General features: G+C 41.3%; 1 protein-coding gene across 1 annotated transcript; it reads right to left on the reverse strand.

Annotated features, from left to right (window-relative positions):
- Positions 1 to 4,929: 4,929 nt before the first annotated feature.
- Positions 4,930 to 17,866, reverse strand: cxcl12b (chemokine (C-X-C motif) ligand 12b (stromal cell-derived factor 1)). The gene is made up of 4 exons (XM_086210133.1): positions 17,625 to 17,866; positions 15,639 to 15,756; positions 9,820 to 9,903; positions 4,930 to 7,843 (listed from the first exon to the last, which is right to left on the reverse strand). The coding sequence occupies exons 1-4, from the start codon at positions 17,689 to 17,691 to the stop codon at positions 7,804 to 7,806; spliced, it is 309 nt and encodes a 102-aa protein (XP_086066259.1). The 5' UTR covers positions 17,692 to 17,866; the 3' UTR covers positions 4,930 to 7,803.
- Between the last annotated feature and the right edge of the window lie 8,876 nt (positions 17,867 to 26,742).

Below are 26,742 nucleotides of genomic sequence, written 5' to 3' on the forward strand. Positions count from 1 at the left end.
CTACTCACTTTTCCCTCTATCTTCTCATATACTGTATATGTATTCACACAAACAGTATAAACTTTACATATAATATATATTTTTTATATTATGGGTTCATACCAAATGGTTCTTAATGGCACAGGATCGAGAGTGTGTTGCCAGGGAAACCACCCAGGACTCAGAATACTACTCAAGAGAATCATTATGTGGACATAAGGTGGACGAAACTGAACTACCAGCCATTCTGCAATTGGATGATTCACACACTTCACACAATCTCCTCATAGAAGTGTGCAAAAAGTCAAAGGAGTCACATGGACATGTCACTGCTCTTGTTACATGCACACACTTGCAAAAAAGGGACACACACACACACACACACACACACACACACACACAGAGTTATGTTTCCAATGTTTCAGATGACACTACACTGACTTACATTCATTTCCTGGAGATGTGACTGAGTGAGTGAGTTCATGTAAATGAAAGATATACTTGATTCCTTGCTCTCTCCCTTCTTAAAGACCTCCAAAGCACTTTACCATGTTGCCTCAATCATACACACACACTCACACACACTGATGGGGGGACCAGTAACCCTCCAATTGCCAGACGCCGGCCCCTCCTGAGCCATGCAGCCCCATATGTTACCACAACAAGAGTAATATCTGGTAAATACACACACACACACACACACACACACACACACACACACACACACACAATGCTGTGTGGTTTCATAGCCAACATGGTTCCTATTAACTTCCATTCAGCTGGTGGCATATTAAGTTGTTCAAAGATGAACAGTCAAGAGCCTCAAATCACACTGGATCAGCCACAACCTCCGACAGCAAATCAGCCGGCCAATTTGTTGTCCGGCCTGGTTATGTTTTCTGTCGCAGTTGATTTGAGTTGAGGGCTGCTGTGCTCCCCTTATACTGTTCACTGCTAGGCTAGAGTTGAGATGAGATTCGAAACCGATAATATATCAATACACTGATCTGACCGTCATATTCAGGTGCAACAGTAAAGAAGAAAGAGAAGAAGAGGAAGAAGGAGAATTAAAATTTTTTCAAACCCTCCAGTTTGTCATGACTTTAATCTGGATTCCTGATGGAAACTACACACTTTATAAATGCCTATTTGTAGTGGTTTAAACCTAGATCTTTTATTTACGGTCAAATCATTGGCTCAGTTTTGGTAAAATGCATTTTAACTACAGTCTGGTGATAAAATATTACACTGGTTGGTCATATATATATATATATATATATATATATATATATATATATATATATATATATATATATATTAATCAGTGTCTCCTTTATGTTTAGTGGATCATAAACAGTCAATATGGTGTATTTACACATTGCCTCTTTTGCAGAACGTATTATTCTAAACCATCTCATCAAAACTCTTTCTTATTCTCAAAAGAATAATGAGATTTTTTAATTTAAAAAGTGTACAATCATCATTGTGCAAGATGAGATAAAAACAACAAATTAAAACTTGAAATACTACAATGGCCTTGTCTGCCTCTGCGATGCCTGCTCTTGACCTTCGACCTCCATTTTTTTAGTCCTTGATTCCCATGATGTTTTCTGAGGTGAGTCTGACCCCTGACTGCCAACATCTTAGTTGGTCCTTGTATCCATGTTTTTTTTCTTCAAGGTATTCCTGAGATATTCATTACCAAAAATGGGTCATGAAGACGGGAAACACAAAAACATCAAGCTTTCAGCAGCACAGGGGCGTTTAAATGAAGGAATCAAAGAAAGACACTGAAAAGTTAGGTACATTGCAACACTATAATCCTGCGCTCCTCTCTCATACATGGCTGGGTACCTGAAGTGACATGTTGAATGAGACCTGTTTTAAATTGATCTCAATCCAATTTTGGATGAACTGTTTTGTTTGCTTTGGTGATATGTGAAGTGAATGAAGAACGAGTCGACTTTAACTCAGTGTTGTCACAATATGAAGAGCTGTTTGACCTACTATGGACGTTTGACCTACTATGGACGTCCAGCTCATGTTCTTCGGTCTCCTTTAGCTGTGTGAGGTCCAGCTGTTCTGCACCATTTGATTTGGAATTTATTGGTGTGCTTCATCTGTTGATAAGTGCCTTCATCAGCCTGTTTTTTTATTGCCCTCTGTTGGACAGTGGACGTGTGAACAAATGCTGATTGGCCCACTGGACGCATTTTATTACTCACAGCTGGATTGTAAAGTTTAATTTAACTTTATTAAGAATATTTCAAGGCCTCTAGATTTTATTTAGTGTTGTAAAAACCTCAATATTCGTTAGTAAAACTGCATGGCAGCATCCTATCCATTACATGAATAAACATACAGTACCAAACGTGCGTCCAGCAGCTCCATCATTGCCGGGTCTCAGCTGAGTAAGCACAGTATCGAAATCCAATAATCATGTCTGAATGTGCCCAAAAGGCCCAATCATCCAACTCTGATCCTCTAAACTACTTGGTCCAGGTCCAAACCTTGTCTCATGTTCCTCATCTGCATCTGCACACCGGTCAGAGGAGAGAGTCGTACCATGAAATTAATCCGCCCAACATGGTTCCACTTTATTAGAGCTGACAGCCACAGCGCTAACCCGGGCTCCCTGGTGCTGTGGAGGAGTAATGAACCAGCACAAATGAATACTTTCAACCTCAGGTGTTAAAATATCAGTCAGGGATGTGAATGGCCATTGCATATGCCCTTCCTCTTTGCCCACGCACTGGAAACAGATTTGGCGGATAGGTGGAAAATGTCAAGAGAACGTCTCACTGAATAGTTCATTGTGCTTCGAAGTGCTTGTTCTGGGGCAAAGCACATGTTTGCATGACATTTGGGTTGGTTTATTTTGGTAAACCTCCAGAAGGAAGTCTGGTCTCAAGTGTGTTAATTCTCTGTGCGACGTTCGGTAAACATCTCACCTGTCTGAGGTGTGCTGCAGCCAGTTTATCAGATCGTTAAATCATCGTGATTGTCTGCTTGCTACTTTCGAACTACATCTTCATTTCAAAGCTGTCAAATTCGCTTGATCAGAGGCCGACTCTGTAAACTGTGATGCTGTTGTTACCCCTGTATAAAAGGCTCATGTTTGAGGAGTATCTGGGTAGTTTCCCTGCCACCAAAATGACTATACCCACGCGCCACATGTAACTGTTGTAGCGCGTGAGAATGTCAGCGGGAGTAACTGCTCGCGGACCTTCCCTCCCTTTGTGCTGTGTCATCTAATATGTAGTCTGGAATTCTTTGTCCTTTTTTTGCCTTTCCCTTTCCCAAGTAGATGTGTGTTTTTGGTGACGCTCCGTGTTCATAGTGAATGACGCCGATTGATTGAGAATAAGGAAATTTAATAAAAACACACTGCATGAAGAGCAACCAGTTTTTCCCTCCTTCCTGTGTCCTATCCGACACCCATCGTGGATGCTGAATCAACCCTAAAGAACTTGCCCCTAGTCCCATAGCACCTCCTTTATGACAACCCCTGAAGCATCAGTTTTGGATGTGCATGTTTTTTTGCTGTAAAATTATATGTTACATCAATTCCAGATGCAAATATGTCATCACATCTCACATTGTTCAAAAATGATAATGTTTTATATGTGAATGCTGTGGTTGAAATCTGGTTAGAATCAGGCACTATAAACACTTGGTTATTGGTGGGAAAACATCTTGGTTTGGGTTTATTATTTCCTGAAGTTTCCTTGGTTTAGTGACTTTCATTCCATAATAATAGCTTGAATCGAAAATGTAAAACTTGGAAACTGGAATTGATTCTTCAGGTGTTTTACAGTCAAGAAATACAGCAGGCAGGCAGCACGGTGGTGCAGTGGTCAGCACTGTCCCCTCACAGCAAGAAGGTTCCGGGTTCAAGCCTCGGCTCCATCACAGGATCTTTCTGTGTGGAGTCTCCATGTTCTCCCTGTTCCTGTGTGGGTTCTCTCTGGTACTCCAGCTTCCTCCCACAGTCCAAAGACATCAAGAGGGGACGAGGCTGATTGATACTCTAAATTGACTGTAGGTGTGACTGTGAGTGTGAATGGTTGTCTGTCTCTATGTGTTGGCCCTGTGATGGACTGGTGACCTGTCCAGGGTGAACCCCGCCTCTCACCTGAAGGCTGCTGGGATAGCGCCCCCCCCCCCCCCCCCCCTCCCCACAACCCTTAACAGGATAAGTGGAAGAAAATGGATGGATGGATGGATGGATGGATGGATGGAAATGCTGCGGCAAATGCGACACCTGCGGTCATGAATAAGTCTCAAATGGAGTTGTGAAGAGAGTGGGTCAGCATCCAAGAAGCTGAGACTGATTAATTTTCTGAGGAGTTTGTGAAACAGTTCAAAGCTGATTCTCAACTGGCCAAGTTGAACCAGGTTTTGAAGTGGAGATATCAACAACTGCAAATTTCACCGAGGAACAAAGCATCATCACTGGCAAATCTGAACGTGCCTCATCCTAACTATGACCTGTGTCACTGACCTTTAACCCTGACCTAATTCTGTTGCCGGAGTCTTGACCTTAAAAGTAACCTTAAAAGTTGTGAGGACTGCTAAAAATGTCTGCACAAGTTAAAAAGTCTATACACACACACACACAGGTTTCCGTAGGTATCCTTATTAGGATATTCCATTGACTTCCGTGCACAAAGACGGCCTAACCCAAGCCCTAATCCTTATCCTAACCAACTCACACCTGAAACTCACTCACTCCTGCATTAGGACCGGTCTTAGGTCCCCATGAAGACTCGGGGTCCTGATCATGTGACTGTTTATAGCAGAAAAAGTTGCTGATAGGTAATTAATTTGTTTTCAAATGTTTTAGGTCAACATCTGTTTTTGTGACCTTAATAAATACGCACATACATAAATAAATAAATATAGAAACCCATTTTATACGTGACAACATCTTTGTTTTCATATGTCTTTATTGAAAAAGGGCTTTAAGTATCATAGCTAAAATACTGCCTCTTGGTTTACAAACAGTGAAAATACAGAGTAATGCAAGGCATTTATACAAATAAAATGTGTCAAAAGCTGCCTCAAAAGAATTAAAGTTATTTCACATTGTCTTGGGGTCCGACATAGAACACATGCATCTACTTCGACTAACTTGAACAAATAAGTAGTGAGCAAACCAGAATGTGAGTAAAACTATCAAACATACTTAATAACAAGGTCTAATCGAAGTTTGTGAAACATGTCTGGATGACACAAATTGCTAAACTAGATGTTATACTGAATATTTCAAATCCAACTGCTAAATGAAATCAATTCTGTTCAGTACAACAAATTGTTCTCATTAATATTGATCAGGAACGACAGAAAGAGGTTCTCTAACTATCCTGCAAATTCATTTATTAGATTTTGTTTACATTTGTGATGTAACGACCTTTTCCCGTAATCGTCACAATTATCACATTAGCTCACTAACGCGAAGCAACACTCTTCTGATGACTTACACGACGTTACGTACAATCCGGTTAATTAACTCACACAATGAATATAGCATGGAATGAAACACTTTTCAGCCTTTTTAGTGATGTATTTAAAGAAATTAGTATAATAATATAAAATGAATGGTCATTAACGTCCATTACATTCAGGGGAAATGAATAATACTTTTCACTGCAAACCACAGGATTATCACCTGTTACCAGGCAGTCAAACAAACAGAGAACAGACTATTACTATTCAGGGCGAAAGGACACTAATTTTGCGGCGTGGCGGCAGATGAATGAGTTTGGAGGGAGAGCCCTGTGGGCTGCTGGGAGTGACCCGATTGGAAACACATGTTGCTTGCTTGGATCTGCGCTCGCAAGTTTGGTTCTGTTTTGGCTCAGTGACTTTTATTGACACATCATACATCAGCCGCAGTGAAACTATAAGCAAATGAAGAGTTTGGAGCTGAATCCTGCACTCGTGTAACACAACAACAGCTTTTATCAATCGCTATGTGTCAGATGTATATAAATACGGTGGATTACATTCATTTCATCCATAAAACATCTCAGATTGTTTGATAAGGAAGACGTATGTAGAGTAACAAAACAGGGGGGCTATATTTGATTCTGTAGCCTGATTTTTTTTTTTTTTTAGCAACACTGTGAAAAATAAATGTTTTATTCCTCTGGAAGAGGAATTCATTGCATATTGTGTCGTAACATATTGGCAAACAAATAGTTACAAACAATACTGGTAAAAATACTGCATGAAACAATCATAATGAAGTATACTACGTCTCACTCTTTATGGAATAGCCTCCATTTACTGTATGTTGCATCAAAGAAGCATTTAGTAAGATTACACACAATATAAAAATAAAACAAATGCATTTAAAAGACACATTTGATCATAAAGTGGCTCATATATATTCATATATATTCATATATATAAATGATCATTAAAAAAAAGTTCTTTCTGCCACAGTGGCCATTCCCTTTATGACATCCATCATTCAGTTGTTTCATGTGACAATTTATTAGCTTTTCATTCCGACCATGGATGGAAGTTAATATGGAAACTATGACTATCACGATTATGAAATACTGCAGTTAAAATGCTCTGTTGTACTTTGTCCCTTTGTAAACTGCTTTCACCAGTCAAGCTCGACTCATGACCTTAGTGTTTCGTCACGTTACATGTTTCACTGAATAAATATTTGGTCTCTGTTTAGGTTCCATCAATAAAAAGCTGCATTAAAACACTTCACATCTTTTTATTCCATGTCTTTAGAATCTTTATGGGTACAGTAAGGCCTTAACATCAGCTTGTGTCATTTTCATATCAGGCAACATCACTTTGTTCTATTTTGTGACTTGCAAAAACAAAATCCAAGACACTTGTGGTCACAACAACCCGTGTACAATCTTGTACAAAATAAAAATCCAACAACATCAATGGCTCTTCACACTGAATATTTAGCACCATGCGATCAATGCTTGTTTTGGAGAGGTTTGCATGAGCTTCAGTCTGTCTTGATCCTGATGGGCAGCCAGCATGGAGGTGATGCAGGACGTGGTGGGAGCGTGGCCTTTCCTGATTGGTTACTGCTTGTATTCCCACTGGTATGCGTGTCTGTCCCATGTAGCCCCTCTAATTGTGGAGTAATGCCCCTTTCACCTCTTATCAGAAGGAACACACTAGAACTTAACTTAAATATAGTTTTTTTTTGTCTAAAAGTGTGACATCAACAACAAAGACCTGAAGTTGACTAATTCCAAAAATGGTTATTGCAACTGGAATTGATGGATATCATGTCAGCTTCCAACAAAGTCCAAGAAAGCTGATTTTTTTTTTCCGTTTGTTTGTTTGTTTCAGTCAGGAGCTCAGATTAGTAACTAATCTGATGTGAGGTGGTGGTGGCATTACCTGCAAAGCTTTGTGTTGCATGAAAATACTAAATACACATTCAGAGTCTCACAAACACACCCGCACGCATGCACACACACACACACACACACACACACACACAAACACAAACACAAACACATGCTCTCTCTTGTGCAGATTCCCCAGCAGAGATATCTGACATCAACACACATCCCGTCATTCCAAGCTGAGGTGTAATTAGAGCGCGGGGAGGGGGGGGGGGGGGGGGGGGGACTCAGTGGAGTCCGGTGGCGGTGCTGATGCTGGGAAGTGGGGGCATCATGTTTTGGTAGTGAAGTGCTGATTCTGCAAGCAGTCCAGAGAGGTGGATGGGTACATACAGCGTGTTTACATCCATCCATAGCAGTGGTAGGGAGGTATACAGGTTCAGCTGGAGGATGCGGGGCCCGGCGACATACATCCACTCAAACTCTAGTTCTTCTTAATCGTGCGTCTTCTGGATTTCTTCACTCTGGTTCAGAAGGAGAAACATTTCAAACTTTGATTTCGCCAGATGGAAAAACTCTGCATCAAGAATGCTGAAGCGTGCTGGATGGTTCTCTGACCAACTCCTGACATTTGAAGTTTTCTCGAAAAACCTCATGTTTTCAGAATTTACTGCAGCGTTGCTTCTCCTTGATTTAAAGACAGATTTCAACTGAAAATGTTTTGTGCACATTCCTTTGAATTCAGCATCACATTTCAAATTCATCTTGACTCCAACTGTTGTTTAGGTTAAACGAGCTTTGACTGAAAAGAAGCGTTCTTCTGGGCTGGGCAGACACTCCTGGGGGGCCTCAAGTGTTGGCTAACTGTTTTGACGGGTGATACACACGTCATTTATGTGTAACTGTGACTCAACTTGAAAAAAGTTGATTCTGACAAAGAGCAGCCATGCTCTCATGTAAATAACGTCTTAAAATGAGCAGAATTTGGTTCTAATGTCCTTTCATGTCATGAGTGTCGTCCGATCAAAGCCTGACATTGGGGTTGTGTGAAGTGCTGCTGGCCCCCTGTTCCCCTGGTGCTACTGGTGCTGATTTGGATCACATTTCATGGAAACTATTGAGAGAATTTTTAATTTTTTGCGTGAAAAAAACATCAATTTTTTCTTTTACTCAAATATTCAAATAGAAAGCTGTAAACAGACGACCTACACTTCCAGTGCAGTCATAATATCTCAACCTGATTTGGAGTCCCTAGTTCACATTACTGACAAGTTACTTAGAAAAGGACTGAATTTTGGTATTTATGGGGGAAAAAAATTGCACTAATCATGAATATAAAATTTAGCAGACAGTAAGACAAGGTGGATCCTGTACTTAGAGTACTTATCTTACTTACTAATCTGGAGTTCTCATTATTTTTGGGCAGGAAACATTTCTGGTGTAATTGACATTAAATGGCAACCTGATTCCAAAAATGCTGGTGATTCCATTTCTAGTTTTTGCACCCCTACCCTCAGAACAAACCCTAGACCTTCACTGCCTTCATTATTGCTGGTATATTATTAATTTTGTGCATGTGTACAATATTGGAGGGTTTTTTTTTTTGTTGGCATTGGTTTTGCTCGTGCTTTTAATTTGATATATTTTTCATCTTTTCTTGCTCTTTTGTGTTTCAGTGAAGCACCGTGACTGCTGCTGGTCTGCTTGAGGGTTCAAACCTTCTTTTTGCCATCAGAGATAATTAACTGAGTTAATTACTCCTAAAGATTAGGATGGACAGATTAGATGTGACCTGACTGACACCAGAGAAAATCAGCTCTGCAGCATTTTTCTCTGGCTTCACGTCGATCTTTCGCTAACAGTCAACAATGCCTTGTAAATAACTTTATTGTTTGTCATTACATTCTACCCTTGCAGTGTTTATGATGTTTTAAGAAGCAGACATTCAGCCTGGCAGTAATCACCTCCAGACATTTTGGAAGCATTGTTGTTTTATGAGGAATGTGTAGAGTTTATCAGCTGAAGGAGCTGTTGCAGTTTAGACTATGAACATTTTTCTCCCACAATGCTCCTCCCCAGCCACGGCAACTCTCACATGCAATTAGCGCTGATAATTGTGTGGAAAATTCCTTTAAAAGCACTTAAAAAGACAGCTTTGTTTGAATGTAGCAGTGAGCTGAGGAGGTGGAATGATGGACACCCTGATGAGTTTGGTTCTTCTAAGGTCTGAGACGCAAGGTTACGAGGAGGAAGGAAGCACGTGCACCAGAGGCAGATTCATCACCTTTGAAGCACATAATTTCACATTCTATAACTCAGCTACTGACATCAACCAAGCCAACGGTTTCAGAGAGTAAACGTCAGCAAGATTCTGAGAAATGGTCGTTTTTAACGGCAGTTTATTTTTTTCTTGTTAGCTTTACATCCAGAGGAGAGCTGTATTTCATGTCTGTCTTTGTCTGTGACGCTCAGGGGGAAAGAGAAAGAGGTTCTTTCTTACTTGTTGATGGCGTTCTTTAAGTACTGCTGCAGCCACTTGGTCTCTGGGTTGATGCAAACTTCCCTGTTGTTCTTCAACTTGGCACTGAGGGGAAGGGGGGAAAAAAAGTAGAATTTGAATTGTTAGCTGCCATTCTCAGTATTTCTGCTAAAAAGTTCAGACTTTATACGATGAATTGCATTTCAAGGTGGAGAGGTTGAACGGTGATGCTAAAAATGCTAAACTTGCTGGTTTTTAATTCTTATAAATGTTGGTCCTGCAACCCTTTCACCTTGAAGTAGGAGCAGTGAAGCGTTTGAGTCTAATCCAAATATGTCATAAATCATTACGCTGTTCACGTTTTTGGTTTCTTTTGTAGCTGAACAGCCAGTGATTGTGTAAAGATAATAAAACAAAAATGTTGGTGTTTTTGCTTCTTTTTTTTCCCCACAGGTCTACAAAAAGATCTCAGACTAATCATCCACACTCAAAAAGTTTCTTTTCAGAATTTCTTCCTTTTTCAAGAAAATCCCTCCAGTGTACAGGTTTAGCATGCAGATATTCTATGCCTGCAGGATTATTCAACAGGATTATTGCACAGGTTAGTCTTGGAAGAGACACTGGAAACTGCTGATGAACATTCAGTAGACGGGTAACAGCTCTGGAGGACATTTTCTCCAGCCAGGTAGCACTCTAAACCTATGACGTGTGAGACATTGTGTTGCGTGACAAAACAGCAACGACAGCAGGCTTTTACTGGGACCGCTCAAAGACATGCTGATATCTCACGTCAGTCAGCGCTGGGTGAATACCTTTATCTAGCTAACAGAATATAGAAGTGCTATATATCGTGAATAAAGCTTGTGATTATATACTGTAAATTTCCAGGGCACCAGCGGTTTCCAATCAGTTAATAACGAAGATAGAAACTTGGATCTTGTTTGTAGGAAATAATACACTTGCAGTAAAGTAACATTATAGCCATTTCGAATTGCCAAAACCAAGGAGGATTAGAGACAAACATTTTCCCTTCTTCTTTATGGAAGATCAAGTGCTAAGTGTGGTGAAGAGAGTCAAATATTTAGGTCACATCATCAGGGATGACTCGTGTGACGATGACAAGTTGCAGTGCCAGTACTGTAAAACATATGCACACGCCAATACGCTGGCACGCAAATTTCATGTATTCAGATGTAAAAAAAATCCCTCCGTTTGGAGAATATTGCCTTTCCCTCGGTACAGCCCACTAACGGTGCAGCTGCAGCAAGGCAAAATGAAGAAGCTGCAGGTTGCACGCGCTTCCTTTTTTTTTTTTTTGGAAACACCGGAACGCATGTTTACACAGGCTTTAACACTTAATGTGCATGTGTATTAGAGAATTTCCAGCGCACGGGGTGAAAAATGTTCATCTTATCTTATCTTACTTTTAGAATGTTGTATGTTGTATCGTATTGATATGAACCTGTGCGTGATAAAAGCTTCATTCGCTACAAAAAGCTCTAGAAGCCACTTTTGCAGCACAATTATTTTTTTCATGGAATATGGAAAATAGTATGGAAAAAGTAGTGCACTGCCGCTCAGTGCAGCATGATAAACAAACACTAACACTGTCAGTGTGTAAATAAAAGCTGCTATTCAGTAGCATCTCAAACACTTCCAGTACTCAGCTTGAGGAAAATGAACTAAAGACCTATTAGAGCTGGTGGGTTGGTTAATGATGGTGAGAAATGTTAAATACAGACAATTTAGCTTATTAAACTTAAACAAGCAGAACCACAGATGTGTTCTTTTAAACATAAGGGCGCCATAAGCAACATTTATAATTCCCCAAAGGATATTCAGTGACAAAGTTGGTGACCCGCTGCTCCACACAGACTGCAGAATAATGTGCTTGTGTCTTTAATGTTATTTGAAGCTAATAAATCACTTAAATGTCTCCATTTTACTCTATGATGGATCACTTTAACGTCGCCAGTTCCAACACATCCAAGTTCAAACTAGTGGATTACAACGTCTAACAAGCTGTCACCTCAATGTCAAGAAAAAAGAAATTGCGTGAACCTAATTAATTTAACACAAACTGACCTGCAAATTAATGTACAAAACACACACACACACACACACACACACACACACACACACACACACACACACACACAAAATAGGACACCTAATTCTGTCAAAATAAAATACAAAATGTACTTTTACACTGCGGTGCAGTACAACTGACCGCTATGTGCCAGCATAATATCTGATGAGCTCAGAAACACCTCAGCTAAGCTGTAAAAAGCTCAGCACATCCTCCAACACATCCGAGCTGAAAACCAGAGGATTACAGCGCATAACAGGCTGTCACCCTGCGGCCGGCTGAGAGGAATCACAGCCGTCTGCTTCCATTCAGAGACAGCTGGGAGACAGAGGCTGCACACTCTACTGTACCATGTAAATCTGTCTTCACTCAAGATGTCTTAACTGAAGTGGACTTTTGATCTGGGAAAGCTTTTTGATCGGTGGTTGAATTTAACCGTGACTCCGCTCTAAGCAAGGTTGATTTTTTTCTTGCGTGGTTAAAGTCAAACAATACATTTGTAGTCATTGCTGCATTATAGTTTCATGTCTGTAATAATCCTGGAAAACTGTTGAAGATGGAGTTAGAGTTAGATGAGCATTTGTAGAAAAGCATTTCATGTAGTGGAAGAGAGTGTCGTTCTATATGAGCTCAGTTGGATTCATTTAAAAATGTATCTTGTTTCATGTTTTTAATTGTGTTATCCAGGTTTTGTAGGAACGATGTTGTTCCATTAAACTGTATTCACAACTGACTTCATGTGCAGTTTAGTGTATTCCCTTGATGTTGATGTCTGTCGGCAAGCGAACCTTGAAATTGGGATTTTAAAATTTCAAAATAAGGTTTTCTGACATATTTGAAAGTATGATGCTGTTTGCTTTTGAAATTTATCTGACCAAAGAACTATGTTCTTTTGAATGCATATTTTGAAACAAGTTCATATTTACATTTTCCTGCATGCTAAGAGAAAATGTTATATTTGTGCTTTTGTGTGATTGATTGTAATGATGGCTCTTATTTACTGCAGAGACAGCGGTGTTGTGGTTAGAGAGGGTGTGTGTTCTGGCCTGTTGATGGAAAACTCTGCCAAATATTTAGGAGAGGATTTGTACTGGCATTGCTCGGCAAATGGGAGGTGGTCGGACCCCGGTCGGGTCTCACCCCCCTCTAAACATGTGGATCTCACACCTCGATGGCAAAAGGTTGTGTGTGAGAGTTAACAACTTCTAGGTGTAGCGCCTCTAGTCTTTCTCCTCCCTCCATATCTCCATCACACAACTCTGTAAATGAAACACGTTCCTCACCGCTCCCTTTTCGCTGCTTTTTGATTCAATCCTCCACCCCTTCGCTATCCCACCTCCCCAGTTCCTCACTCAGACACACACACACCAGCAAATGGCATCGAGACTTAAAAGAAGACTTCAGGCACATCAGTATCAAATCCCTCAAACTAACATGCGAGTCAGTGGGCCAAAGAGAGCTCCGTAACTGGATCTGTGTTTGCCCCCCCCCCCTCCCCTTTTTATTTCATTAGGGGGTTGTCAGCTCATCCGCTCAGGAGCTCCGTCGTGTTTTGATGTGTCACCCTTCATCCTGTTTATCTGTCTGCTTGTCTGGCTGACCAACTCTAATTGCCTTGGCTGGAATTTGAGGGCTGGAGTTCCACAAGCAGCAGGTAGTAATTACTTCACAGCAAGTTAATACCAACAGCATGCTGGGACGGGGGGTCGGATAGGGGCACGCGGTGGGGCACGGTGAGCCGGGGGATTGGGGGGCAGAAGAGTATAGTGTTACTGGTGGTCTTTCATCTGCCTCAATAGAGATAGCAGCCTGCGTTTCCCTCCCGCAGCTCTGCAGCCTCCTCTGCTAAATAACTTCTTGGCTCCTTTGGTAGTTCTCTGGAAAAGGGACAGAGGGAGTTTCTGGCCGGAGTGCCGTGTGTCCTCTTTGACCTTTTACCATTCAGTCACCCCATCACCCACCCCCTCCCTGCTCCGCCTTGTTGGCAGAACTTTGAGGCTTTTGACTGTGGAGCTTCTGCCACCCCATTTTCTACAGAAAACAAATGAATGAGGCTTTTTAGTTAATGTGTTCCAGACCAGTGACATTATTCTCAGTGCTGCTGTGCAGTTGGAGCCTGGAAATGAAAATGAGAGGATAAGGGACACCGGGGGTCAGCAGAAACACAAAGGTAATCACTTTGACCCTTAATTATTGCTTCCTTTGCTAAACAGGAATGACTCCCCGAGCTCACCACTTTCCTCTTTCTGAGAGGATTGTGGGGTTTGAAACTCCGGTTTCTCATTCAAGGAAAGAATAGAAGGATATTAATGCCATTCTCTCAATCAATCAGTGTACTAGTGACTTTTTGCCAGACCGGGGAACCAGCCAAGTTTTTTGTTTTTGTTTTTGTGGCTAATTTCTCATGCTCACAGTGGGAAACCACAGCTGTAAAACTCTGTTGCAGCTCTGACCATGAACCTGTTTCAAACACAATTCATTTTGACAGCTAAATATTTTGCAGCATTGTCGATTGATTTTTCACCCTATAGGTCTTGATCTTGTCTCTCTTTATAGGCGGCAATATGAGACAGTTAACAGGACAGGACAGGACTTGACCCTCTGGGTCGCTCCTCCACTGGGAGTCATGTAGGAAAACCCTGAATAAAGCCCATGAAGTTTATTCCTGGACACTTTATCCTTCTACCTCTTGGCGAAGTAATCGACGGTGTCAACTGCTGTGTTACACATTTAATACACATAGTTGTGCGCATTATTCATCAGAACAATCTATTGTGGCAAATGGGGAAATTGAAAAACATTTAGTTAAATATCCAAGAAATATGATGCTAGAAATTATATTGAACATAAATCAAAGACTTTTTTCCCATTACTTTTAACAAAAATAACTTTCTAAAAGGAAAAGCCTAAAAGAGACCGAGAAGATTGTCAAATCAGAGAGAAAAGTTTTGATTTTATTTCAGATTTGAATGAAAGCGGCTGGATGGGAGTAAACGAAGAAGGCATCATGTCTGGAAACCTGCTGCTGTTCTTGCGTTTGTTTGTTTGATCGAATGATGATCAGACCTGAAGACTCCCTAAGTGACAGCACATTATGAAATGAAAGAGCTGCTTATTTAAACTCTTCAATGTACGTGTGCACATGTGTACGTGTATATTTTGTGTTCATGCAGTTGCCTCTTTGTTTTTCTCCATGAGTTCACACACATTACCACTGTTGCTGATCTGAAACACTCCCCAAATGCAGATAATTGAACTCTTTCATGCACAGCAAAGATACAGAATACAGTGTAATTAGAATTTCTGGGTTCCAGTCAAACTGTTACGTTACTGTAACATGGTGTAACGTGGTCCCATTAAAGCCACTTCAGTGTCACTTGTCCTGCTTCACAGGAAAAAACTCAGCAACTGATTTCCAACACAAGCTGCTGCAACATGATCAATGGGGGCATCACGTCCAGCTGAACGCTGCCTGAACGGACCGAATGAGGACTAAACCTGTTGTAATACGAGCCAGCTGATGAGTATGCAATTAATACACACCAAAAAGTGCCAGAAATCTATTTGTTGTTATTTAAAAATAGGGTATAATTGCACGACTACATGACCAAGTTCCATGCAGCACAAGCTGGAAGCATATTTTCAATCAAAAAGCATTACTGATAAAACTGGGGAAGTTAATACGATTCCTGAAATAATCCTATCAGAAGATTCTGACATTCACGCTGCTTGAAACAATTTTGAGACTCACATGACTTGGAAGGGGCAGTTGGGTGTGTGGAGGAACTTCAGCTCTCTGATGGAACGCTGAGGAACCGTGTTGAGGGTGGAACGACACCAGCACCGCTCCACCAGGCTGATGGGCTTCCCTGCAAACACACGAGGACACTGATCAGCACACGCAGGAGAGGAATCGATTCATCCAAATGTTGAGCTCTCTCTCTCTCTCTCTCTCTCTCTCTCTCTCTCTCTCTCTCTCTCTCTCTCTCTCACTCACACACACACACACGCACACGCACACAGGTGTAATATCGAAGCGTTTTGAAGTCACTTGAATATGGTTTCAGTCACAATACCCAACAAACACTGAACGATGCTGATTTGATATTCAGACTAGTTAACTGCAACATTTTCCTCTGCCTTTTTTGTGACAAAGGGATCATTTCTCATTTGTAAATTTTAATCCAAATTCAAACACTGGAGCCAAAAGTCCTAATCTCAGTCGTGACAGTACATGCATCACTTCTCTCATTGGACGAATTAAAAGAATGTTTAATCTACTGTAACAACATTTTACAAAGCATGGGAACGTATGAATTTACCTGCTATTGCTCTGAACAACATGTTCATTAAAAAGAGATTAGCCCTCTTTTGAACACTCTCTCTCTCTCTCTCTCTTTCTCTCTCTCTCCTTCACTCACATGGAGAATTTCAGCTTTTCACTCCGAGAGCATTCAGCCTGAGCACTCTGATGGTGAGGGGCCCTCAACATTCAATTTCTAATATTCCCCTCTTTCATGAAGGAGCCCTCATCGGCTCAGGCGGCATCATCAGCCTCTGAGGAAATCACCTCCAGTACATTCTTAAAATGATTACAAATCACCCCTGTGCCTCCTTGGAGGTTCGTGGGGACCCTCGGGACCACAGATTCCCTCCAAGAACACATTAAATTACAAACTGACTTTAATCTTGTAATCGTTACAGCTTGCAGGTTGTTTTTTAAAGATAAAATGATCAATGCTTTTTTTTGGGGGGGGGGGGATCACAAGAAGTCACAGAGCAGATGCAGATTTTGAAGATACTGTGTATAAACCATTTCCTCTCTCGGTAAATGCACAACTTCATCATTGTAACTATAGCAGACCTTTGTTCTGGGGTTCAACATAACCCCATTGATATGCGTGTTTATAATTCAACACCAAATGTCCCACCACAAATGGCTAAGTCCTCAGTAATATCAGCCTAATGATTCTCACCCATTCAGGGTCTATTCTAATGCAAACTAAGGGATCATTATGCAGCACGCAGCACCAGGGCCAGAAGCGAGCATCCACTGCTATCGCCGCTACATTGTTTATCCCTAATTAGAGACTAATTAAAAGAAAGCAAAGAGAAAGGGCAAATACACACATTTAGGCCCTAACTCTTTAATATGCAATCAGGACTTTTACAAGGGCAGAAGACACAAGCTTAGCTTTATGCGACTCAACACCCTGGTTTGTCACCCATGAACGGGGACGTGAATGTGGGGTCACTGATGCTAACCTGATGGATTGTTTGAAACTTAAACTCCCGACAATCTTATAAAGGTGTTGCAAATTACAATCAATATAATTGACAGAAATAGCAATGATTCATTTTATTCATTTTTGGTGTCTAATTTTTTGAAGTGTCTTATTTGTAATCATTCTACTTACAGTGAAAAAAAATACTGAGATGAAGAGACAAATTAAAAAAAAAAAGGCGATCATAGGAGGTGTAATTATCAGTTTCCAATGATGTATTTGTCCATATTTATCATCTCAAGGTAAGTAAAACTTAGCAGATTTCAAACAATAAAAAGAATGTGGGTGAAAAAAATCAGAGAAAAACTACCAACATCAGAACTCCAGCTTTCAGATCTATAAAAATAGGATTAAACATTAAGCTTTAATATTTTGGTGTCATTTTGTTATGTGGAACGAACAAACCAAATGTCCAAGATGATGAAACCAAACAACTGCTGTCCTGGACTCACCGCTGGAGGTTGGTGCATATGTGGCCACTGTGAGCAGAGCCATCAGTGCCAGCAGTTTGACATCCATGGTGGTGGGCTCAGTCTGGTGGTGGGCTCTCAGTCTGGTGGTGGGCTCTCAGGCTGCAGGCTCTCAGGCTGGTGGTCTCTCAGGCTGGTGGTCTCTCAGGCTGTAGGCTCTCAGGCTGGTGGGCTCTCAGGCTGCTCTCTTTGCTACAATCCAGGGAGCAACTGCGTCCGCCAGCTCTGTTCTGCACTGTGTTAAATCTTCAGGATGAGAGAGAGAGTGAGGGGAAGAGGGAGTCCCACTTTCTCAGGAGGGAGGGGAGTCCCAGCAGGAGGAGGTGAGTGGAGGGGAGGGAGGGGAGGGAGAATTGGCGAGTCAGTAGAGACTTCCTCTTGTAAATGTGTTGGCTGGGAATCAAGGAGAAAGTCTGAGAGAAATTCTTTCCCTTTACTTGTCTTTTCACTTCTTTCTCCACATTTGTCTTGTCATTTCTGCTCCCTCTTGTCCATGTAATCTCTGCTTTATTATAAATGCTCTTTGTCATCCTTCCCAATTGTGTTCTGTCCTCTGACTCTTATTGTCATCTGCCACACACAGATGAGGGTCCTCGTCACCTCCTCTGGACCTGACTCTGGTTTCAGTCTGCTCCATGGTGAAACTGTTTAAAGATCATGTTACTGCTGTTAGGAGGAGGACGTGTTGAATCATGGTGGCTACTGAATTGTAAAACAATTGACAGGCGTTGATTAAGAATGTGGAGTTTGCAAATGATGGGTTGTTACATTTGTTAAATTTCCCAAAACCATGCATGTAAATATAGCTAATAATATATGTGTGTGTGTGTGTGTGTGTGTGTGTGTGTGTGTGTGTGTGTGTGTGTAAGTATGTTTATTGACCAATCACAAGATTAAAGTCCAAATGAAAATCTGTCATGGCTCATACCAGAGGGAGGATCTACTGATTTTCACGTTGTCATTTACCAGACTAACACCGTCTAATAAAACTGAGGTTTGGCTGATATAAACTGTATAAGCAGGAGGTCTGCTGCACTAATTGTGTTATCATAAGTCAAACTCTGACGTTTGTTCTTTATTTAACATCTGCACTGAGGGAGAGAAACACACTGTAGTTACTTTAAGGGTAAATTAAAAACCTGTATATCTGAAACACTTCCAGCTCCATATGGTGAGAGCAGCAATGTAATGGGGCCCAGATGTGTGTGTATGTACATGAAGCTGTGTCGTTCTTATGCTTTTAAATGTCTCTACGTGTATATGTGTGTGTGTGTGTGTGTGTGTGTGTGTGTGTGTGTGTGTGTGTCCACAAACACTCATGCATAATGCACTCATCTCACTCTTTTCTGCAGCAGTGAATTGAGCAGCTGGTAAACTGAAACCTGACTTCATGCCAGGACTTGACGCCTCCTCTGTCGGAGGGGATCCAAACCCCCTCCACCCTCATCTGCAGCTCCCTACCAGCACCAGTACTAATAAAGCCATACGCTGCGAAAGACTGCCTGTCATTTCATACACTGACGCTCTTCCTCTGCAGTTTACAGACATGATGGGTGGGGAGAGAATGCTGGTAGGTCCTGCTGCAAGCTGTAAAGCTGAGAGTGTGTTTACTGGCAGCCAGAGAGTCGTCCGATGTAAGCACCATGAGGAGCAGAGATCAAACTGAGCTGCGGGCAGACAAACCTCGAACTGCCAGAGAGGAATTTTCGACACACTTCCTTTTTATTTATTTATTTTTTTTACAGCCAAACAAGCAGCACAATACGTAGTCATGGTGCAGATTGTTTCTTTTGTGCACTCTTGTTCTTTTACATGAATTGTCTTTCAGAGATGAATTCAGCTTCATTGGGACTTGCAGGACTGAAAGTAAAACACACTTAAACGCAGGTGCACCTTTCCAGAAAATGAAAGAGTTGTTCTAGAAAAAAATGTTTTGAGCAGAAACAGAACTGATTCATATTGCAGTGACAAATCTGAAATCTCAAAATTGCTAAAGATAGGTTACAAAATGTGTTTTGCATTATGTGACTAATCAATTACCTTTATCTAGGTGCGTGTCTGTTTGGAAACAGGTTATGTAATGGACGGATTCTGATTCATTTTCGTGCAAAGGTAGATAATAGTACAAGGACCGGGTGATGAACTTTTTGAAGCAATCTGGAACCTGAAGACTATTCCTGTATTCTGTCCTGGATTTGCAACTTGTTTTGATTCAATGGTCAATACTTCTGAGAAGTTTGGGGGTGTATTTTGCTAAAATCCGATGAGGCGATGAATTTTATTTAAAGGGATAACATTCCCAGAGGCGTACATGTTTGAAATCTGTGAGCTGAATGATGTATTTTTGGAAGTTGAACACTGATGGAGAGATTTAGATGATACTGATAGCTGCAAACCGATGTGAAGCTCTGAGGTGCTACTTGCTCCACATCTTCTCCGGGGGGGATAACGTCCCTGTGAGGTGTAGCCGTATCAAATAAGTGTTTAATGTTTCACGTACAAACTAATATTGACAAGTAAAGATAAACCCCCAAACCACATCCAGCCTTGTAAGTCTCATCCTGGCAGCACTGAGGGATGTATTTACCCAGACACAATAACAATGTCTGAAGTCTTTTAGCCGCTCGGGCGCTAACATGCCACAGAAGCCACAATAGGTGCTGGGAATGTGTGTTGGCACGTTTACCGCTGACCTGCGGGACAACACTGTCACTTGTATCACACGTGGGGTCAGAGGTCAGTGTTTCATGTCCATGTGTAGGGTTACAAGCTACTGGGCAGCCAGGTCTTTGTTCCAGACCCGTCCTGATAGACAACCTCGCACAAATGGCTGCCACGATGAAGGATGTGATAGAGAGCAGACGAGTGTTCGGTCTGGGTGGAGGCTCTGCATCAACACATGCAGCACTTTTCTACCTGATCTCTCTAATGAACCACATCAAGATGATTAAGTGCTAAAATGTTTCTTTTTCTTTTTTTTGTTTCACTGTTAATGTGATCATCTCCTGTAAAACAAGTCTGATCCTAACAGGATGGAAGAATGTTGTAATATAGGAACACTTCTTTTGAATCTTGCTGTTTTCCTGCCATGACTTTAATAGCTTTTAAACAATAAACAAGTCTTAAGATATGAAACACAAAATAATTATGTTGAAATCCTTCAGAAATAAATTTAAATCCGGTAAAATACTACATGAAGAAATTTGTTATACAGTTAAGCTGACGACGCTGGCTCCGCCCACTTCAATCATCATCTTTCACCAGCAGGTATGTCGCAGCACTTAAAGCAAACCCACACAAACACATTATTCATGTCTTTCATGGCCTTCCATGTAAAAATGAACCCAAATAAACACAGACTAATCTCTTTGGTAATCTCCCCTGCGACAGCAGATCCCGACGTCCCTGTTGGGATCTATGTGTGGAGATTGCTTTGTGGTCAAGACTTTATAGTGTTTGTCCAGCAGTTTGAGTCTGGTGCTGAGTTTTATTTTATGGGGTTGAGGCAGATGAAAGGTTTCCCTCCTCAAGGCTTGGATAAACAGTGATTTGCAATCACAGACACTGCATAAAAGGCACAAAATATACCACCTAAACACAGATCCATGTGTCTGTGAGCTCCTACATCACAAAGAGAGAGAGTGTTGAGAAAAAAAACCTTAATACGCTTCCTCTACTATGTCATAAGTGGCTGAACAACTTTCTAGTAATATATTTACATTCAGCTTCTTGTTGAGGGAAAACACACGTGTGCGTATATATATATATATATATATATATATATATATATATACATATATATATATATATATATATATATACATAGTGGTTGTATGTTGCCTTTGTGTGTGTGCGCGTGTGTGTCTGTTTGTGCTACAGCAGGGTTCAGTAAACAGGATAAACAGGTTTAGAGGTTTAAGGTGTATGTGTTTGTATGTGTTTGGGGGGTTACAAGGGGGGATGGGTGTCTAATGTGTATGTGTGTGATGTGTTTTAGGGGGGTCCCTATTATCAGTTAGCACTTTTTTCCTTGAGCCTCAGCAGCTGGTCTCTCAGGGGGAACACACTCACACACACTCAAACACACACACACACACACACACACACACACACACACACACACACACGAGAAAGGCCTTCCTGCTGTGAAGAAACAACAAGCCAATTCATTAATCATTAATGAACCAAATATTCTCTGCTGAATCAGCAGATCATTTGAGTGATTATTTATTGGAGGACAGTTTCGACCAAGAACGCCTCAACATGTTGAAGTACAGTTTTTGGAAAGTAAACTTGTTTTTGTTGACAACCAGAGTGAAAATGTTAACAGACCACCAGGTTCTTGGTAACTTCTAGTTAGACTGAAGGCCTCCCGTGGCCTCCTGGTTATTTCATTATAGATGAGCATTACTGTCAGATTCTTTTTTGCAGTGAGCACAGAATTACATCATTCTGGAAAAAGGAGATGGGATTCTAGTCATTCTTGGTGTGCAACATTCATCAACAAACAAATACAAAATAGGGAGGGAGTGAATATCTGATTACAGCTAAATTCCTTGTAGAGGCAGTGATCATCTTTTGATCCTGCTTGTCTAAGGAGGGAATTTTCCACCGCCGTTGTGTCCCACTGTCTGTAAACATGCTCACAGAGATGGAAAGTGGGAAGTCATTGTTCAATCTATGATCCAGAGGTAGTAACAAATCAATACTATGCCCAAACACATTTGTCCCCCCAAAGTCCCGGTGCTTCGACAAGAGCATGTGTTCATTAATTCTTGACCCTGGCACTGTTGTAAAAGGTGGACTCGAGTACGATGCACAAGCACAGAACGTGTTGCTGACAGCCCGGCTTTAGTCAGAAATATTTAGCCTTAAATCAATTGTAGAACCCATCGTCCTGGAGTGCAATTCAGGAACGCCTTATTGCATAACAGTAGAGCCTGGAAACTCCTTTGAGCACACAGTAATGTTAGCCAATGTTAGCTCTTATTGATGGATATGTTCAGCGGGGGGAGGGGCTCTCAGCCCAGTGAGTGGTATAAAGCTCAGTGATGATGTACATGTGATGAGGTCAGGTCTAGAAGTGAGAACACACCAGCGGGAAAATGGCGAGGAGGGATAATTGTCCTTTGACGGTAAGGCAACGATCGCCGGGCTCCCATCACGCTCAGCAAAACCCCTGCAAATGATCCACAACACAGCAAGTCTGCTTTTCATCAGACTCAACATCCAACAGTTTGAGACACACAATACTTTATAAATGTTAATTTGATATTCAAGCGTTTATCATACAGTACATCCGTGTTACATTATGATCAGACATGACATTAAGTGATTTGTGATATTTTAACTATCTCTATCAGTCCTGATGGAACTCTAAAAAACACCATCATGGCAAAAAATGTAAGAAGAAAAACACTTTTAATTGCACCATATCAGCTCAGAAGGCAGCAGAGACAAAAGCTACAGACCAAAGAGTCTTTGCATGGTGGCTCCTCACTGTGTCTGTCTCTTGACCATTTTACTCCAGCGCTTCCCCTTCGCTTGTACAGCACATACAGTCAGAAAGCTCTGAACCCCAGCAGAGAGCCATGATAAAGGCATTTCCATGTGAATAAGCGTCTGGTCTTTAGGTAGAACTGTCCTGAAAAACGTTTGAAGTTTTCAGCTCTCCTTACTTGTCACTTGTAGGAGAAAGGCCTCTCAATGACTAATCCAGTTATGTTTGTGCCCGCCTGTGGAGGAGAGATTCTGGCGTGACACCAAATGCAAATCAATAGATGCTTTTCCAAACAAAAGCAAAAAAAAAAAAAAAAAAAAAAATGGCGGCCCCTCCTCTGCTCTCCTCCTCCCTCCTTGTTTCTTGCTTGACAAGCACATTGAATCCAACTCGTCTTTCATATATTTGTCAAGAGCATGGTTTGTATCTGACCCTGTTGCCATGGTTTCAACTCCTGCATGGGGTAGAACATGTGTTTACTGTATATATTATGGGATGCTGAGAAAAGAGAGGGTGGTCTCTCGGGTGCTGGTGCCCTTTGGTGGCACGTAAAAGAATGATAGACCGCGTTTCACTGCTGGAGAAAGACTGAGAGCAGGAGGCCATAGGAGGGGATGGTCACATCACAACTCACTCTCTAATTGGATGGGATGTACCATGAACGCTCAGTGACCGCTGGCGTGTGGTCAAACCACATGGGTGTGTTTCTGTAATGGAGTGTATATGTCTGTCGTATGTTCTTCACAGTATGAGGCCCGGGTGAAGATTAGACCACCAGTGCAAATTTATCAAACACACATTCTTACACAGAGGCAAAAATATTGTATATAATATAATCTCGATATAATTGTGATTCAGATTCAGTGATTTCGTGTAGTACAAATTATTTTAATTGGAGGGAGCAAGACTGAGGAATAGACTGCTCAATCTGACTGTAGCTGAGTAAACAGCACTGATTTGTGGAAAGTTTAGGCCACAGAATAATAAACTTTTGACCCAACAAACGACTGCTTCACCAAAAAGTGAAACAAGTAAAAATGCACGGAGACATTCAAGCATCTATCAGAGCACGGACGTCTGCCAAGGACCATGCAAAAGTTCTTGGTAAATAATTTTAAAAAAAAATCACCTTTATTTTCATGAAAATTAACATATCATGACCCACTGTTTGATTGATGTGTCTGAGTAAACCGTGTTATAAATGTGAACCATCATCATTATCATCACTCAAAGTAACACAGCAATAAATGAAAACTGAGACAGAAAGCTTGGAAGCAGCTTTATCAGCTGCTCTGAATCAGCCGCGATGTATCAACTGCACTGAGAGTTTGCTCTGGTGATGATTCCATTTGAATATGAAGAAAATTTTACGAGAATTTGAACAAAATTGCAAAAGAGGAAATGTGAATTACAACAGTTCCCATCGAGTGGTTCGGACTGAATAAACCAGCTCACACGGTGTTTGTCCGTCTGCCAGATGGCAGTATGGTGAACTTTTCACAGAGCTGTAACAAGCAGCATAGAAGAAGAGGTCACGCAAACCCAAAGCCCGACAGGTCAGCTCAGTGTTTTGGTCATCTATCGGTTAAAATGGACATAGGTTATGCCATTAATTTAAATTTAAATTAATTGCCCTTAAGCACCAGCAAGTATCAGACATGTCAAAATTATGCGTGCAAAAGAGCTTAACCCCCTCTGCCATGCTAAGATGTGACGTCAGACTATCTTAACATTTTGTCGATTACATATTAATGAAAAAAATCCTGGATTCGCTTGACAATCTGGTCAGCTCCCAAGTGTTTCATGAGAATCAGCCTGGTAGTTTTTGTGCAATCTTGCTAACGGACAGTCAGATAAACAAAGTGCAGAGAAAATAGAACCTCCTTGACGGAGGCAATCAACAGAGCACAAGAATGAAGAGTTGGTTACAGATTGGAAACAGAAAGTTGTGAAACAGCGCCGGTTTCCAGGCACCCAAAAAAAGTGTTAGAGATCATACATATTAAAGTTCGTCACTGGATTGCGATGTCAGTGTATAATTTCATAGCTCAATTAAAATGTCTACAAATACCAAACAATGTGCTTGATAATAACAAGTTTTGGGTGTTCTCATTTTGTGCAACTGACAGCACATGCAGACTTCATCTGGACGTGACAGTTTGCATGACATCACCTCCGATGTTTTTAGTAGAAAGATACAAGATAATAGCAGCCTCTGTTTTCCCCTTCGTTCTCAACAGTCCCATGGCGATGGGCAATTGAGGGGCCGGTCTCAATTTGACAAGTTTAATTTGTCTGAGCTTGTCAAAAGCTCAAGCTGACGGAGGCCAAGAGGACTTGGAGAGAAAAAAGAGAAATTGAAAACACCAGGCTGCATGGCAGAGTTTGAAAGGACATATTCCACTCTGGCAAATTAAAGTTGGCTCAAACATGTCTTCCAGATCGAGCTTTGGCTTTTCCAGCTCTCCAAACAGCAGCTTTCTGTAGTGTCCACTCTTTGCTCAATCTACAGTTTACTCTGAAGGAATTCACTGAGTGAAACCAGTGCGGTCAATTCAAATATCTTTGTGATGTAAATTACATTGGGGCTTCGAGGGTGTAATGGTTGTAAGTCTGGCACATCAGGAACAAGTCTGTTGGCTTTGGTGCACTCACACATAACTTATCTTTAAACACCACACACAGACGTGTCATTTCCAGCGTTGGCTTCTCAGCACTTCTTGATCGACAAAGAAACAACCAGAGATCCACTATGAAATATGGCAAGAGCAGAGATTGGACCGGGAGGCGGTCCTCCCTGCGGCAATGATGTCATGACCCTGACAGATTGGAGTGCCAGTATCAGTTTGAGCCCCCCTTCGTTCTCCCAGTCTGGCCAGAGCTCACACTCTGGCAGGTGGGAGGCAGAAGTTTCTTTTTGCAAACTCTTAAAGCCCCAAAAGAGAGTCAATGTTTCTAAAGGCAACTGAGAGGAAGCCTGGATCTGGATTGTTGTTTTATTCCAACCTGCTCTCCAAACAGAATTGATATGGTTGAGTTGTTATGGTGCTTGATTGTTTATAGTGACACTGTTGTCATAGCAACAAAAGTAATCTCTGTTAGAGATTAGGATGTTGCAGTTACTTCTGTCTGCACTGAAAACTTAAAAGATACACAAGAATGATAAATATACAGTCAGTAAAAAGGTCTTGAATCCGTGTTGGCGAGTTCCCAGAAACATGTCTCTTGAAGTTCTGCTTCAGCCTCGGTTGTGCTCGTGCCTTCACCATGAGGGATTCTGCTTTAATTTATCCCCATTAAACCAACCCAGTCAGTTCACATATAAGTTGCAGAAGTGCTTCCTATCGCTGACCCAAGAGGAAGAGGACATATGCTGTGTTCCTGTTGAACTCTGAGGTTGGACTTCCTCGAAACTCAGAGATACCTGAAGAACCTCCAGATCACGATTCAAGATGGCTGCTTAGTGCATCCGTCCTGTGAATGCTTTGAAAATATAGTTTTAGCACTTTGATGTCTAATTGTGTCACCTAAATTTCTTTTGCACACATTACTGCTCATATTTTATCTGAAGACATGTTATTCTAATCTTTGTATGTACAA

Source organism: Aulostomus chinensis, chromosome 8 (genome assembly GCF_037954235.1).
Source record: "Aulostomus chinensis isolate RoL2024-O1b breed Wild chromosome 8, RoL_Achi_v1.0, whole genome shotgun sequence".
Lineage (NCBI taxonomy): Eukaryota > Metazoa > Chordata > Actinopteri > Syngnathiformes > Aulostomidae > Aulostomus > Aulostomus chinensis.

Coding starts and splice junctions, on each gene's coding strand:
- cxcl12b (XM_086210133.1), bottom strand. CDS start 17,691: ATGGATGTCAAACTGCTGGCACTGATGGCTCTGCTCACAGTGGCCACA. Junction 15,757..17,624: donor ATATGCACCAACCTCCAGCG/GTGAGTCCAGGA, acceptor GTGTGTTTGCAG/GGAAGCCCATCAGCCTGGTG. Junction 7,844..9,819: donor TTAAAGAACGCCATCAACAA/GTAAGAAAGAAC, acceptor CTTCTGAACCAG/AGTGAAGAAATCCAGAAGAC.